This window comes from Schistocerca americana, chromosome 4 (assembly GCF_021461395.2).
Source record: "Schistocerca americana isolate TAMUIC-IGC-003095 chromosome 4, iqSchAmer2.1, whole genome shotgun sequence".
Classification (NCBI taxonomy): domain Eukaryota; kingdom Metazoa; phylum Arthropoda; class Insecta; order Orthoptera; family Acrididae; genus Schistocerca; species Schistocerca americana.
In genome coordinates, this window is record NC_060122.1 from 469,787,499 (window position 1) to 469,805,601 (window position 18,103).

General features: G+C 36.7%; 1 protein-coding gene across 1 annotated transcript in view; it reads left to right on the plus strand.

Annotated features, from left to right (window-relative positions):
- The window catches only part of LOC124613550 (E3 ubiquitin-protein ligase MYCBP2-like), a gene marked incomplete at its 5' end in the record, with an annotated part of 333,858 nt that extends 315,987 nt beyond the window's left edge, over positions 1-17,871 (plus strand). Inside the window, 4 exons of the mRNA XM_047142262.1 lie at positions 2,431-2,538; positions 14,357-14,566; positions 14,720-14,987; positions 16,094-17,871. Coding sequence (XP_046998218.1) covers positions 2,431-2,538; positions 14,357-14,566; positions 14,720-14,987; positions 16,094-16,209 — 702 coding nt within the window. The remainder of the gene's footprint in view (positions 1-2,430; positions 2,539-14,356; positions 14,567-14,719; positions 14,988-16,093) is intronic.
- Between the last annotated feature and the right edge of the window lie 232 nt (positions 17,872-18,103).

The following is an 18,103-nucleotide window of genomic DNA, read 5'->3' on the forward strand; positions in this document are numbered from 1 at the left end:
AAATAAGATATGAATAAACGTAGTGTTTTATCTCCACTGCCCTAATATTCTAACGTTTTGATGATTTTGCCATGTGAAACTGAGCCAAATACTTCGCTTCGCTTAAGTCAATAAGTGTTCCAGCCTTATTTCATACCATTCATAAACATTATTCATCAAAGCTTCAGTTGCTTCTACAGTTGACAGGTGACCTTAATCTGACCTGTTGTTAATTTAAAATTTTGTTGCCCTTAAAATAGTTTGTATCTGTTTATGCATAAATTTGATATTACCTTGGATATGTTGGGTGCTATTGAAATGGATCTGTAGTTATTTCTATTGATTTTTTTTATACACAGGCAAGGTAACTGTGAGCTTAATTCTGGGAAAATTCCTTACTCTAGCACTGTCTTTGGCAGTGAGAGAAGTGACATTTTGGTTTCTTTTGTTGTGCACTTTGTGAAGAGATTACTGAGTGCAAAATAGTCTTGTTTTGGAATTGCTTATTTTGTTTATCGATTTGTGAATCTTGTTTAAAGCGGTTAGGACCCAAATGATTTATCACTTGCTGATTTGTATGAGTGAGCAGGGCTTGTGTATCTAAGGTAGGATAATTTATTGAAGTGGTGGTGCTGATTTGCATAATATGCATTGAGCTTATAGTAGTCTATAGGAATACTGTTTTGTTTGTAGATATTATTAATTTCTGTTTTAATGACATTCCAAGCTGCTTCACATTTATTTTTAAAATTTAAAATATACTCATCATTTGCATTGCACTTAGTATTTTTTGCTTTTCTCACGTTTATGTAAGTTTCCTTGTCCCTATCATTTTTGTGAAATATATCTTTGAGAATGATTAGTAGTATCCTGAGTTTGTTATGTTGGGAAGTGTACCTCTTGGTATGATGCTGCTTGTATTAATGCGATATCTTGTTGGTACAGTAGGGCATACGTTTTCTATTATGCACTTAATATCTGGCTGGAAAAAGTAAAAGCATTTAGCAGTTGTATATCCATTAATGAGATCAGTCCATTTTCTGTAACTGCTTTATCATATTTTTACATTGGATTCTTTTAGAAATCTAATTGTCACTTGTCTTTCTGTAGTACTGAGAGGCATATAGCCCTCCATGACATGATACTTCCAGTTCTATAACATTATAGTCAAGAGAGTTTCTGTGTACATTATTAATTGTGTTATTAGCGCATCCAATCAGTCTAGCTGGCTTTTCATTGAGACAGCAGTAGTCCGACGATTTCAGAGAATTAAACCATATGAATAACATTTTTCTCCATACTCTTGTACAGTGCCTGTGTTATCAGCTACAGTTACAATTGTATATTGTTTATATTTGGACAACTGCAATATTAACATATTATTTTTTCTATAAATATTATCTCATATGAGCTTGGAGTTTGATAAACTGAAACAATTACAATTTTTTGTGTGCACATTATTATGCTACCTACTTCCAATATGCCTTCAAGGCATTTTCTGCTAAGGTATTTGGCGGGGTAATGTAAATCAAGGTTGCTTTTAATGAAGATTGAGATCCCATCATGTGAAATGCTTCTTCTACAGTAACTAGCAAGTATCCAGGGGGAACACTCAAGTCTATTTCAGGGTCTTTCAGCCTCTGTTCACTGATACACAAAACACTGTAGTTAATTTTATCAAACCAGTATTGTAATTCATTGACTTTCCCTCTAAGAGATTGTACATTTATATGAAACATGAGAGTATTGTTATTGGTATACAAAGGTATTTTGATTTCACTGGGTTCTGCATGATCAATATTTTCACTGTGTGATTTAAAACAGTAGAGTTACCTCAGTGAATTAGTCTGCTGCAGTTTCCTCTTAATGTGGCTTTTACCCTTCCAGCCCCTGTAATGGTATTTGATCTAAAACGGTAGATGCATAATTGTGCACAGACAGCCTATCTTTTAAAAGAAGACCATTGGGTTCATGCATTTCATTTATAATTTTGTTTATCTCCTGATAGAAATTTCTTGCCATGGCGATGTAGGCACTCACATGCTCACTGTGCACATTTTTCTGTAGTCTATTAATAACTACTATATTGTATTGTATTTTATGTAAATGGAGCTTAGTTGTTTTATTTTAATTTTGGGTTTATGGATCTCTTTGTTAACATGTGCAATAAAAATCAGGTCATGTCTACGAGTTATCTTCACAACAACAGTGTTTTTCAACTTACACCTAAAAAATCCTTCAAACCTGTGTCGCATTTTTGGCTTCATTATTTATTGTATGTAGCATTTGGCTTACAGACTTTTACGCTTTCGTATTATCTTATCATATCTTGCACGAATTTAATGTATGTACTTGTAAACTATATTCTGTAAGTCATATACTAAATAAAATAAATAGCATTATGTGACATGACGGTGTGACAAAGAATAAATCACAAAATGATTTTTTCAGCTGAAATGTGGACATGTGTTTCACCTTCACTGCTGCCGCTGTGTATTAATGAAGAGATGGTCTGGTCCTAGAATAACATTTGCGTTCTCACAGTGTCCAATATGTAAGGTATGTTGTATTCATAATTATTTTTTAACAGATAGTGGAAATGAATGCAGTGAATTAAGCAATAACTGGTTGAGGAACTGCAGTAGTCACTCCTGCGCTTAGAATCAGTTTTATTTTTCCCCATAACATGAGAAAAATGTTGCATGAAGAAAAAGGAAATGGCGATTGAAAGTCAGCAGTAAACTGAAGACAAAACTTTGCAGAAACGTGCTGAAAGCTTTTGCATCACTTCTCTCTCTCTCTCTCTCTCTCTCTCTCTCTCTCTCTCTCTCTCTCTCTCACACACACACACACACACACACACACACACACACACACACACACACACACACACCACCCCCCCTACCCCCCATCCACCCATTCTCATTATTAAAGATACGCAACTTCGCTTCCAGAAGCTATAATTTTATGCCCTACTGGATAGACTAGAGTGTAGTTCATAGCAGAAGTCATCACTGGATGTAACAAAACTATGAATAAGTATGGAAATTGGACACCTGATAAAAGAAGCAGGACACTTCATCATTCTGATTGTGAGCTAAAACAAAGCCTGAGTTATGGTTTGAGTTGTCATGTGCTTATTACAACCAGTACACAATGAAACCAAAGCAAATCCAAAGAACAGAGAAGGATTGTAGTCAGTAAACTAATATAGCACATGACAAACAGCTTCGTACAACTAAGTGAACTGATAAATTCTTGTTGGGTTTCTATCTGGATCATAATTTCATAATACACTCTCGGAAAAAAAAAGAAATGACACACCATGAAGAAATTATCTAAATGGGATGGAAATCAGTAATTGTGATGGACATGCACAGACGAACAAATCATTACAATTTCAGAAAAATTGGATGATTTATTCAAGAGAAGAGGTTCATGAATTGAGCAAGTCAATAACTTGTTGGTCCACATCTGGCCCTTATGCAAGCACTTATCCAGTGTAGCATTGACTGAAAGAGTTGTTAGATGTCCTCCTGGAGGATATCATGCCAAATTCTGTCCAATTGGTGCATTAGATCATCAAAATCCAGAGAAGGCTGGAGGGCCCTGCCTATAACATTCCAAACATTCTCAGCTGGGAAGAAATCCGGTGACCTTGCTGGTCAAGGTAGGAGTTGGAAAGCATGAAGACAGCCAGTAGAAACTCTTGCCCTGTGCAAGTGGGTATTATCTTGCTGAAATGAAAGCCATGAAGGGCAACAAAAAGGGGCATAGAACATCATCAATGTACTGCTTTGCTATAAGGATACTGTGAACAACACCCAAAGGGGTCCTGCTATGAAAAGAAATGGCACCCTAGACCATCACTCCTGCTTGTCAGACCGTATGGCAGTTGACAAACACACCCACTGTCTGGGGCATCCCCAGACACGTCTTTATTCTGGAATCTCATTGACTGGAGTGAAAGTGTCCTCAGTGATGATTCCCACTTCAAATTAAGCCCCAGATACCAGCAGAGATGTATCGGGAGGCACCCCAGACAGCGGTGGGATACCAGTTTTGTCACTGAGTGATACTTGTTTGCTATATGTAACCAATTGCCTCTGTAGTGCCTGGAGCAGCAATTGTGTTAATTTGTTGCATGGTCATTATCTTGCTGTGAGTTTCATTGATTGCTGTGGATGCATGGAGGGTGCTATGAAGTGGCTCATCATACACTGAAATTGCTCCTTGGCTGCCCAGACAAAGACAGTCCATGTGTCCTTTCATGTTATGTTTCAATTCAGGTAATGCAAGTCACCTTGCCAGCTGTAACATTGTAGACATGTTTTTGTGCAATGTATTACTGCTTTGTTTATTATGAAGGTGGTATATTGGCAATGTTACATTGTATGTAACTGTTGCCACATCTGCTGAGCCAGAAAAATGGTGTGTTACATGCTTCAGGTACCTACTGATATTTAGAGAGGATTTCTACTAACCACATTCCTACTAGCCGCCTTTCCATGCGTTTTTGCCTAATTTTGCCACAGTGTGTGTTTGTACCAAAAAATGAACTACTGTCATCTGTTGATTGGTGAGTACAAACACTGTTTCAAAATTTGAACAATTTATTTGTTCGCATTGATTGGTTTATATGCTGACAACACTACTTTATAAGACTGAATTATTTTTACATATGGGTGAGGCAACGGTTGGAAGCTCCCAGAACCTTAGCCTGTACTTTGTGGTCTGGGCCTAAAGAAACTACCACATCTTTATTGAGGGAGTCTGCATAGAACACCTTAAAGTCTTTGCAAGAAAAGTCCATTGTCCAGGCCACAAAGGATTGATATGTTGTCTTGTGAGTTTTATGCTTCAAGTGTTTGGTTAGTAAGTCACAAATATCATCAAATGATATGCTACTATGGCCATAGAGTTGTATTAGTTTTTAGACTATCGCATATAAATAGTTAGTTGAGGACAACATTAGAGCTCCTTCACAAGGAGGGTCGATAATCACATGTACTTCACAGCAGAGAGAAAGTGCCATAAATAAGTGTCCCACCTCTATTTAAAATTATTATTTTGCTGGATCAGTTGTCACATTAATGCAATTTTTTTATATTTTTGTTTCTGACACTTGTGATGCTGTTGGAGTGTTCAGCTGCTGATGCCACAAATAGAGAAACCGTTAATCAGTATTAAAGCACACAAAGTACAGTCCTTGTTGCCACTTTACTATCTTGTTGAATAAACAAGACTACCATTTCTAAAGTAAGTCACTGTTGGAAGAGCAGCAAAGTTGTGACTGGTGTTTTGTGTCCAGCAAAGCCACTCACTCTGCTGAGACAAAAGTGAAGGCTTTCCTAGTTTTTGTTAATAATAAACTACATTATTATACTTCCCAATAGATTACTGTGTGTCAGACTGTAACTTGAATCTTATCAAATGAGCTATCCAAGCATGACTCATAATCTGCTCTCTCAGCTTCAATTCTGTTAGCATCTGTCTCCTACTTTTCAAACTTCACAGTAGCTCTCTTGCATATCTTGCTAAACTAGCATTCCTGGAAGAAACGATATTGTGGAGAAATGACTTGGCCACGGACTTAGGCTTATTTCAAGAACGAAGCTTTCGCTCCGCAGCACAGAGAGTGCTGTTGTGGAACTGGTGACAGAGTAAGAGTCTTTGCCATGCCAGGAAGTTTTGAAACCATACACACAGTGTTTGAGAGTTAAAGGCTAACTTCAGAGCAAAGGTCAGACACCTAAATATCATTTTAGAAGATGTCCATGCAAGTTTCGTTTGCATTTACGTGTTTGATGGGTTTTGAAGATACTTAACGTGTTTAAGTTTTAAAAAACTTCATATTTAAATGGGATTGGAAATATTAATTGATACAATTGATACTAGAAATTGTGGAATGAATGAAGGGGGCAAAATGTCAATATTTCTTACCAATATTTTCACTATAACAATAATTTCTGCTGTCAGGATGAATCAGTTCAGGCAAGTTGACATATTACTAAGACAGCACATAATTTCACTAAAACAGAAATGTAAAAATATGTATAGTGTTTGCAGCTGACAAGATATATCCTGAGAAGTGTGAAGATTATTATAGTTTGTCTTGTCTTTTACTTATAGAACACAGACTTCAAGAAGTTGCAAGTAACATTACAATGAAAATCATCTTCCTGGAAGTTTCTAATTTGTGTGACACTTCTTGCTAGGAAATTTATATTCATGGAGTTGAAAGCAGCATTGTCATTTCAGAAGAGTTACATATTCGATGGCAGATGTTCTTCTGTTTGTACAAGAATATGCTGACAATATGGGGGTGTGGTTCAAGGTTCTCCCATCTGTAACATAGATGGTGCAGTGGCTATGATTTGGTCAAACATCAGTTTTCCAGGAATCTTAGAATCCTCACAGACCATTAAGTGCCCCACACTGGAAAAACAGCAGAATTTTGAAAAGTATCAAGACATATAAAATAATGTTCTCTGCACAGTTGAGGTTTACTTTGTGATCTTCTAGAAGTAAGAAGAAATGTTTAACGTGCTTTCAAATCCCTTACATGTTGATTGTGTGCAATACAGAAACTGAATTACAGCTGGAACTAATCTATATTTTCTATAATGAAGGTCAATAGCAGGACTTCAGTTTGAAACACATGTTCTCATATTGTATTCAGAAAGTGGTAGCATACTTTGATTCATGGATAGTCAGTAACAGTTGTTGTTCTTGTTTAGCATGCAGAGCATGGAGCACTGTGTCATGCCATCAGCAGTCCATAACATTAGATTGAATGACAGCCAGCCAACAAGCAAAGTTCATTGTGTGTTGCTTCACTTTCCATACAGTCACCTGTTCACCATAGCCAGCTGCTAGCGTATGATTGTGACATGAGTTCTAGTCAGTCACATGAGCAGATGAGAGATCACTCCTGGTTTACATTAACACCGCAGATAGTGGCAAAACATTCAGCACCACAGACAACACCTAATGAGTCATAGTGTGCAAAGAGCCTAGTAGCTGGCCATATTCACATCGCCCCTGTGTCTGCTGAGAACTTTTATAATGGCCCTCTTCCTGACTCTAGTCACAAAACAGCTTCCTTGCCAAATGTGTCACTTGATTTAATGTAACCTATGTTGTGCTTATAAGTTAAAAAATATGTATGGTTGTGGGACTCACTTTGTAAAATGTGCATGCCTTAGGGTTCGTGGTAAATGTTTTGAGGATGTAATGCAAGTTCTTACTTTTCCAAAATCTTCACCTCTCATTTTCTCTGCTTCAAGTTGTGTATGCCAAAGCATGGTCTGAAACAATTTAATGCAGACTTCCACCACTGCTCCTTTTTAAGAAATTGCTCAGAAGGAATTCATCCCTTTGAGAACTCTAACAATGCCCAGGGATGTTTTCCTCATTTGAAAAAAGAAAGACAGCATGTGAGTCAAATTTGGGCTCTGAAACATTAATGCCTGGAGCTGGGATTCCTTAGAAAATGCTTATCCAATTCACGTTCACTTGGATTCCTTCACAAAGCTGTGGAAGACACATTACACTATGTCAGTTTGTAGTTTCTGTCCTACCTTCATCAAGTATAAAAAAAAAAGGTAAATTTCATGTGACTAGGGCCTCCCGTTGGGTAGACCGTTCACCAGGTGCAAGTCTTTCGATTTGACGCCACTTCGGTGACTTGTGCATCGATGGTGATGAAATGGTGATGATTACAACAACACCCAGTCCCTGAGCAGGGAAAATCTCTGACCCAGCCAGCAATTGAACCCAGGCCCTTAGGACTGACACTCTGTCACACTGACCACTCAGCTACCAGGTGCGGACATCAAGTATGACTGTGGCAAAATATCCAACGGAGTAGCAAAGAAAAGACACATGATCATTTTCTCACATTCATAGTTATCTTCATTTTTATTGAACACTCACCATCAGAGAAGATCCAGACACCAGAATGTGGCTATGTCTCTGGGTCACATTCATTAGCAATATTCCATCTCCATGTAAGTTATCGAATATTGATTTTGACCCATCAGAATTAAACCTATAAATCATGCATTGACAGACTTCCACATATGCCAAGCCATTTATTCCCAAGTGAGAGATGAATAATCAACTGACTGCATACTTCACTGGAATGAAGAATTGTACTCAAAATCTCAAAGTCAGTAACCAATGCAATCCCAAGACTATGCAGAATGTGGGTGCCCCTTTCAATCGCTCTCTTTGACTTTTGCTGCAAAATGACACCTGTATTACGTGTTCAAGGCTGTTGTTAGGCACCAGGCTGATTTTCTTTCCTTTATAGTTGTTTAGTGTGCTCCATAAATAAAAATCACACAATGTTAAGTCTGGGGCCTTCGAGGCAAGAGGCCCACAAGTCTGTCTCAAAGTACATGTTATTGATGTGGTTCATACTTTGGTTGGATATGTAAGCAATTGCTACATCTCGTTAGAATACTGCACACAGCTTCTCTACATCTGTTAATTGTGCATATAAAGAGTCTAAGTGTAATTGAAAAATATGGGGCAAATAATTCACATGCTGGACAACACAGCAAACTCCTATCTCTATGAGTGGAGCGGTTCTTCATTCAGAATATGTGAGTTCTCCTGCGACCAGTATCTGCAATTCTGGGAGTTTATATAACCTGACAAATGAAACCAAAACTCATCTGACATGAAGTAAAGTAAGGGCTCCAAGTAATCATTAGCAATTGATGTTAACAAGCAGTTACAATATTGAACTCTTTTTTCCCCATGACTCTCTCTAATAACAACTCTTATACCACACTCACATGACAGGCTTTTAATTTCATATCTTTTAGTACACAATGACATGGTGTGTGAGATACACTTGCCTGCTGTGATAGGCTCCTTACTGACTTTCAGAGTCTTCTCATAATGTGCATGCGAATTCTGCCTACAGTTTCAGGGGTCCTCACTGTCGATTGCCTATTCTTCTGCACATTCTGAATGGATCAGGCAATCCTCCATTTCTTATACAGATCTTGAATAATTCTGGTCATGGGGTTTCCTACCACTTTGCCTCACATGAAACTTTTTTTTTACCCTTCTTGATGGAGCCTGTCTTTATGTAACACTCCACATGATCAGTTTGCTGTTCTACTGCAAACTCCCCATTTCAATACCAACTCAACAATATGAGGTAGTCACAACAACTGACACACTAACAAACAGCTGCACTCAATGTTCCAATAAAATGAAGTGTAGCCAACTTTCGGGAGAGTATTGCCACTTCACAAGCAACCAGTACATGAGGTGTACCAGTTTTATGTGAGACACCCTGTATTAAACCACCAAAAGACCATGGCCATGGCCAACTCTATGGCTGATAGAAATGAAATTTCTGTTTGTTACATGACAAGTTGCAATGTATAAAGGTGCATTACAAGTAGTAATGTATTGTAAACAGGTCCCTATTGACACATTAGTAGGTAACTATTTTCTTCAAAAAAATTATAATCTATTAACATACATATTAAACTACCAGTAGGAGATAAACAGCACTTATGTAAAACAGCTGAGGAAGCAGCACCTTTTTCAAATTAACTAGCTTTTCAAAGTACTTGTTTTTAAAGTAGCTAGTTTAGAAAGTTAAATTTAGCTGGCAAATAGTGATAAGCAACATACTGAGAGTTTATTGTCAGTACATTGTGCATATTGAGTTTTTTATAATTGCTGATCTCTTGTTAATGTATATCATGACTTGTTCCATAGTCCTGAAGATTCTCCTTCTTGGTAGGACTACAGGACATAATGAATGAGTGAATATATGGATCATGACAGTGCAGGCTCTCTTATCACTTACTGTTTAGAGTTACTATTCAAACTTTCACTAGTTCGGTATACTGGAAGATATGTTCAAAACAGTTTTTTTGACAAATATGATGAAGAAGGAAAATTATGTAGTGTCGTTCCATTATATCATACAGTATTGCATCCAGAAGTGAATAAAATGAAACACTGGTAGCCTGAATTCAAGAATGACCTGCAGAGCCTGTTCAAAGAACTGGCTATACGCAATACTGCTCCACACTGAATTTGTTGCTTGATAAAATGTGATGTAGTTAGTGACCCTAAAATGTAGCATCTTTTTTTGCCAAAATTAGCATCTATCTTTTGCAAAATTTGTGTATATTTTTGACGAAATTTGCATATATCTTTTTGTTTGTAAGTAATTAGACACACAAATTTAAAAGGTTGCAGACTACATGAGAGAAGACGAACAAAGCCATAGTTCTTTGAAACTGTTTAAAAAAGTGCTCATTGGTAACTTTTTTGACTGAAATGTTTGCGTTTGAAAAAACTTCAGCACCTTTTTCTCTGAAAATGGCATTCATTTTCTTCATTAGGCTGCATTTAAGCTTTCAAAAATGACTGTCTTCTTAAAAAGCAGCAGGATTTTCCCACCAGTGAACTGAATGCGTCTCCAGTTTAAGATGTTTCTGGACATTATTTGTCTTTTCCCACCCAGTTCAGTGATTTCAAAATCTGCAGATTATTTATTTCGACCATTCATGGGCATTCATAATAGTGCAACCCTTGCTTGACAACGCTACAGGCAGAGCGGACGAGGCACTTAGCATAGACGTAGAACCAAATGCACTCTGACTCTATTTTAATGTTAGGGGGAGAATTTTGGTGCAGTCAAAAATGTTCCAGATACTGTTTGCCAATTGCTATAGTGCAGAGTGAAGGCAGTATAGGCTATAGTGGCAGATGGCTGTGTGCATTCAACAGATTTGAATTTTGACTGTCTGAGGGAAATGAGCAGTGTGGGGAAACAAGCCTTGCCTCCCTTCCGCAGGGCAGCAGCCTATAGCAGGTAGCTGGACTGACGCATTGTCACAGGGACCACCAGTCTCTTATGGTGTTGGAAGAGTCATAATTGAAATCCATGATGGACCACAATTAGTTGCTTCAGTTATTTCAAAATAAGACAAGAAAACAATAAGCAATGTCCAACACAAAACATTTGGGGACAGCTACCACGCAGCTGCTCATTGACGTTAGCAGGGTATAAGAGTATTGTTAAAGGTATATTCAAAGCCCATCCTTTTTGGTATTCGATGCAACCACAGTTCAAAGTGACCACCACCTAATTTGCCATGTTAAAGGTGTACATATTATTCCATCTTTTGAGCTTTCGCTAACAAACAAACGTTCACATTTTTTTGGTATAAAATGCTTTAAGTCGCATGGCTGAGTACTATGTTGCATTATAGTGTGTATCTTAAATGGACTTTTCAACCATCCACAGTTAGCATGGCGCCAAATCATTGAGAGCTTTGATAGTTTATTGTGTTCGTACAATTTTTACTTGGCAATTACTTCAAAATAAGAAAAGAAAACAATGAGCAATGTCCAACACAAAACATTTGGGGACAGCTACACCTGCTCGTTGAGGTTAGCAGGGTATAAGAGTATTAAGGTATATTCAAAGCCCATCCTCTTGTGGTATTCGATGCAACCACAGCTCAAAGCTACCACCACCTAATTTGCCATGTTAAAGGTGTACATGTTATTCCACCTTTTGAGCTTTTGCTAACAAACAAATGTACACATTTTTTTGTTATAAAATGCTTTAAGTTGCATGGCTGAGTGCTATGTTGTATTACAGTGTGTGTGTCTTAAATAGACTGTTCAACCATCCACAGTTGGCATGACGCCAAATCATTGAGAGCTTTGATATTTTATTGTGTTCGTACACTTTTTACTTGGCGAACAGATCCTTATGCACATTACCTTTCCAAATTTGGTATCGCCAGATGATATACAATACCAGTAACTGAAAATTGGTTACATTTTTAATATTTGTATGTTATTTCAAACTATTACAGATAAAGTAATTCATCTGGATACAATTCCCTATGAAGTAGCGTGTATTAAGTAATTTTGCATTTCGAGACAGAATTTGGATCTATTTCGCATTTATCACAAAATGCGAATTTTTCCACTCCCTAGCTGTAGTATATCTCTCTTTCAAACATACATGTCTATAAATGGAATCAGTATTTGGAATAAGAACAATCAGTGTAGTCTAATGTCACTTAGTAGTCTAATGTCACTTAGTTTAGTAGGGGATCACGTCCACTACTGAGGAACATATATTCTACATAAATGGTCAGCTATAATTATGGTAATCTTTTCAAGTACTTAAAATTTTATGTAGTTTATCCAAAACACATTAGGAAAACCACAAGGCTTTCTCTTTGAAAATTGCACTTCTGATTTCTTCTTACATCTCAGTCAGTATTTTCCAGTAATCTCTCTGTTAAAGGAATATTGTAACTCATAGCTAGAATGAGAGAAAGACAGATGAACAAAACCTGCATTTTGGATTGAATGTATAGCAGTTTGTTTTCTGTTCCTTTTCTTGTTTCTATCAGTTGCATTGCTAAAATTGATGAAGAAAGACATAAAGACAGAATTTAATGGCCCACTCACAAGCTCACTACAGATGAAGTACAAGGTTGTATCTGCCTGGTATGGGCTATAGCTTTGTTCTGGAAACCCTTTAGACATCAGCCTTATGTAAGGAAACTGAAAAATTAATCAGGATGACCAGATAGGGGCCGGCCGAAGTGGCCGTGCGGTTAAAGGCGTTGCAGTCTGGAACCGCAAGACCGCTACGGTCGCAGGTTCGAATCCTGCCTTGGGCATGGATGTTTGTGATGGTCTTAGGTTAGTTAGGTTTAACTAGTTCTCAGTTCTAGGGGACTAATGACCTCACCAGTTGAGTCCCATAGTGCTCAGAGCCATTTGAACCATTTGAACCAGATAGGGATCTGGACCTTTTTCCTTCCAATTATCAATTCTGCTTCAGTTGCTTTGGCACCTTCCTTAGGTTGTTGAAAGCTGAGTGGCTTCAGCTGGTTATGTTTGTTCAGTGCAGAACAGCAGTGAAGGATTACAGTTGTATGTCCTCAAAAATCAGGGGTCATTTTCTTTTAATGTCAGATCTTTATTTTCTTTCTCACATATGAAGAGTTATTCTTGCATATGTTTAATGCATTTCTTCTCAGCTTTGTTTACAACAAATCTCTTTCGCATAATTCTGTGAACATAAATTTTAATTTTGACATAGATGAGGCAATCAACCCACAAAGCTTTTAGTTTACCACACATCACCTAAAGTTAGTAAGTCCAGAAACTGCAGTATATAGCTCAGAGATTCCATAATAAATTAAAAGGCAAGGATGTACAGAATTCAGGGTTGGTCAAACAATGTACTTAACTCGTTCAATAAAATTTTTCTGGGTTTGTGACCGCATTGTCAGTATATATGAAACTACCGACGTTTCGGTCCCTGTTGCAAGCAACCTTCTACTGAGTGTTTTGTTTACTGCTCAATGAGAAAGATTTGTTTCTTATATACCTGCAGACCAACAGCCTATCAGAATTAGATAACAGCTATATCTGCAGGTATCTAAGAAACAAAATTTTCTCATTCAACATTAACAAAAACACCCTGAAGAAGGTCACTTGCAACAGGGACAGAAACATCAGTAGTTTTGTATATATTGACAATGCGGTCACAAACCCAGAAACATTTTATTGAATGTTACAATGGCCGCAGAAGCCTACGTTTATAATGTACTTAACTATTTGATTCTACTCTTATTTGTTACAGTTAACCTACTGGATGAGTAATGATATGTCTTTTATTTGTTTATTTAAAACTGATTTTCCTCTGCTTGTGTCTGTGTATGTGCGGATGGATATGTGTGTGTATGCGAGTGTATACCTGTCCTTTTTTCCCCCTAAGTTAAGCCTTTCCGCTCCCGGGATTGGAATGACTCCTTACCCTCCCCCTTAAAACCCACATCCTTTCATCTTTCCCTCTCCTTCCCTCTTTCCTGATGAAGCAACCATTGGTTGCGAAAGCTTGAATTTTGTGTGTATGTTTGTGTTTGTTTGTGTGTCTATCAAGCTGCCAGCACTTTCGTTTGGTAAGTCACATCATCTTTGTTTTTAGATGTATTTTTCCCACATGGAATGTTTCCCTCTATTATATTCATATCATTGATTTTCATATTACTTAGAGGAGATATTGAGCAGCAAACAAGCACATTTGAAAGTCAAATGATTGGCATGCACAAGTGCATTCTTTCACATTCACGTGCGCACAACTTACTCACATGACCACTGTTGTCTCCAGGCACTGAGGCAGAGTTCTGATGAAGGACTTAGTCCAATAACTCAGTAATAACCTACAGTCTACTTTTAAATGTGCCTTTCTGCTACTCAACGCCTCCTCTGTGTGGTAATTAGCAATCTATCCGATTCATATTATTGTTATTCCATCCTGGATTTTCCATTGTTTGTTTTGCTTGTTATTTAGGCCAGCATAGAACATTCAGTCCTGGCTGATTTGTTGGCGCCTGTGAAGGACCTGTATGAAGATGTTCGCAGAAAAGCTCTTATGAGATTAGAGTATGAGGGACTCCATAAGGCAGAAGCAATAACCAGTCCAGGAGCTCGATTTCATAATGATCCTGCTAGCTATGCAATGGATAGATATGCATATTATGTTTGCTACAAATGCAATAAGGTTTGTCATATCCATTAATATGATATGTGTCTGGAAAAATATCAACATTTCATAACCATTGGCTTTTTAGAAAAGAAGTTTTTGATGCCTTTTCAAAATTTGACAGTTGTATCAGATCCATATTAAAGCTTATCTTATGCTCTTCTGTCATAGGCATATTATGGAGGAGAAGCACGATGCGATGCAGAAGTGGGAGAGGAGTATGACCCTACAGAGTTGGTCTGTGGGGCCTGCAGTGATGTATCTCGTGCCCAGATGTGCCCAAAACATGGGACAGATTTTCTTGAGTACAAGTGCAGATACTGTTGTTCAGTAGCTGTCTTCTTCTGCTTTGGAACTACTCATTTCTGTAATGCTTGCCATGACGACTTTCAGCGTGTCACCAACATTCCCCGTCTGGAACTCCCATCATGTCCTGCAGGTTGTAACTGATGTTTTTTTTTTTTAATATTTAACAGTAATCTCTAGCGTGTCAGTGCATGTCAATGGTACAGAACAGTTCTCTTTATATCAAATTTTGACATCTTAAGTTATCCTGAAATTATGTGGTTATCTTGTTTGATAAGGAACAAAGGTAAAATGCATATAGAAATAATTAGGTCAGTCTGAAAACACAGTAAATTGTGGCACTGGAACGAGGAATGAGGAAAAATACTTTTGAGAGTAATTTCTCTGATGACCATATTTTGTGTTGTACAAATAACTGCACAGCCTCTAAAGGATTTTTCCATCTCTACCTCCCTCAGTATAAGTGTAGTACAATCACATGTGGTATTAAAAATAAAAGAAACTGATTGTTCAAAATATGTACAAACACTTGCAACCTTTTCTAAACTATAATGCAATTTTTTGTGATAAATGCTACCACCAGTGGACTGGTATGAAAAAGAAAGTGTGCCATCTGTTCATTTTTCTAAGTACCAAAAGCTGGAATATCATTGATATTGCATAACACTCCAGATGCCCAGATTTCCTGATGTATTCTTGTTTTTACAAGACAATTAGTTATTTGTACAGAACTGAAATCATTTACTTCTTCTCCAGCCAAATGTTCCACAAATAATTAAAAAAAAATTCTGTAAAGGAGAATCTCATAATTCCAAAAAAAATTATACAAAGACACCAGTGCATGTTCTGACAGTTGGAATATTTTAAGATTATTTTTTAGCGTATTACATTAACCAAATTAATCTGAAATAAGGCCTACATTTTGTGAGTATTGTTATACATTTTTTGAGTATTGTTATGATACAGTGAAAGCATTCTTTAACATGAGTCTGGTCTGCATATGAAACAAATTCAACTTAATGCTTTTTATTAATTCATAACACACACCATTTCTTGCACTCAGTCAATTTTGGTGAGTCTTCCATGTTTTCTTGCAGTATTAAGCCGCCTTGATCAATCATTTGTTTACAATCCGCATGTGTTCTTTTGTATGATAATTACAACTATGTGTGGAGTTTGTGTGATGAACAATAATCATTTGTTTGTTGGTTGCAGTAATCTTATTTTATATTGTTGCAGGTCCCAAGGCAAAACAGCTTGAGGGAGACGAGTGTCCACTCCACGTGAAACATCCACCAACTGGTGAAGAATTTGCTTTGGGATGTGGGGTGTGTCGAAATGCTCACACTTTCTAACATAATGTCTCATTATAAATCAAGAATCATTTATCTAATGCATTCTTGACTTAAAAAAAGAAACTGCTATAATATTAAATATGCCAACACATATATTATCTTTGTAAAGTGTGTAATTGAGAAAGCAGTATCTTTTATTTTCATAAGTAATCACATTGGGTCTCCATAAACTGTTAATGTTTTTGATAAGTACTGAATAGTGCAATACTTGCCTTGCTCACAGGTCAAAACTCATACCACGATGTAAGCACTGAGAATATGTTGATTTTACTCACAGTGTAAATAAATGAACCATGCATTAGGAGAGGTTTACAGACACTGCAGATAGCTGTTTGAAAAATTTGAAGGATATGCAAAATGCAACAAAGCTGTGAATACTTTGACAAAAAGTAAGAAATTTAATGTGATATCCTAGATTATTTTGGAAGAAATACTAATATATCCTGAGTGAGGAACTGTATGCATGTTGGCAAGAACATTACAGTAATATACTCCGTATCATTTTAATAGCTTTATGTAACAAGAAACCTGATGTCTGGGTTTTCATTTGTGATACAGTTTTAGTGTACTAGTTGTGAATTTCATGAAATGTGTACATAATGACAGATTGTAAAGTGTGCATGAACAAGTTACCATGTTTTACAGAGTAGTTTATGAACTATTGTTCCTTTTTATTTTTTTAGCATATATAAAATGTATTTTTTTTATCTCTGTAACTGGATTAAGGTCTACATTGTAAAAAAAAAATGTGCCATACTTTCCAATAAATTCTTTTAAGTTATTGATAGAATTTATGAGAATTTATCACTGGTAAACAGCATAACGTTGTATGCTGTCATGTATGTGGAGACAGTAACAACACATGCAGAAATGTGTTTTTGTGTACAGATACTTATTTTTTATAACCAAATGGGTGTGCTCTTTTGGTGTACTTTCATGCCTAGTCCATTACCCGTAACTGTTATCAGCCTTTTCTTGTAACGTTTTATTGTGCTTTGTACTCATCTTAATATTTTACTGTTACGATATCACTTGCCAAAATTTTACACTCTTGTCTTCCCTCCCTTCCTCTTTCACAATACTGTGTATACCAAAATCTTTAAGTAACTTTCTTTCTTAAAAAAAATTACCTATAAATCTAATGCTAATAGGATGTAACAACAGCAAGCATTTGCTATGGTACTCATAAAGAACAATGTAAGAATAAATAAATAATAATTTTGGATAGCATATGATCTTGTAGTAATGAAAATATTTTATGAAAATATATTTCCAGCTACTCCAAAAACTGTATTTGCACATTTTCATTTTACTGGAGACTGTCATGATACATATGATTTTGGGTGCTGTAATCATCGTCTATTTCTCTGTACATCAAGCTAGATTTGAGGGATTGTGATTCAAATCCTCTTCTGGCCCTCTAGACTTATGTTATACTTAACATGATTAAGGTGGAAGGCGGGATGTACTGATTTCCTTCCCCATTCTTGTCCAGTCCCAACCAGTGCTCTGTCTGTAATAATGTCGAAGGGCATTGAGCATGAGGCTTCTTTCATTTTTCTTCCATTGCATTTCAAACCCACCAAAATATTGTATACTATGTATTTGTTAAGTTTTTATGCCATCTTGGAAAAGACAATAAAAGTGATCAAATAATGTTTACATTTTTGTATACAGTGATACATTTTGATATTACTTTCAATAGATTCTATGCTAAAGAAGATTACCCACAAATGAAATCCTTTAGTCCTCAGTGAAGCTTCTGCTGAAGTGAACCATCTGTAATTGTAATGTGATATGGACTGGGACTCAAACCTATGTCTTCCTTGCATGGACAGTATTCTACAAATTAGGCTATTCAAGAATGCCTCATAGACTATGTAAGCTCCCTACT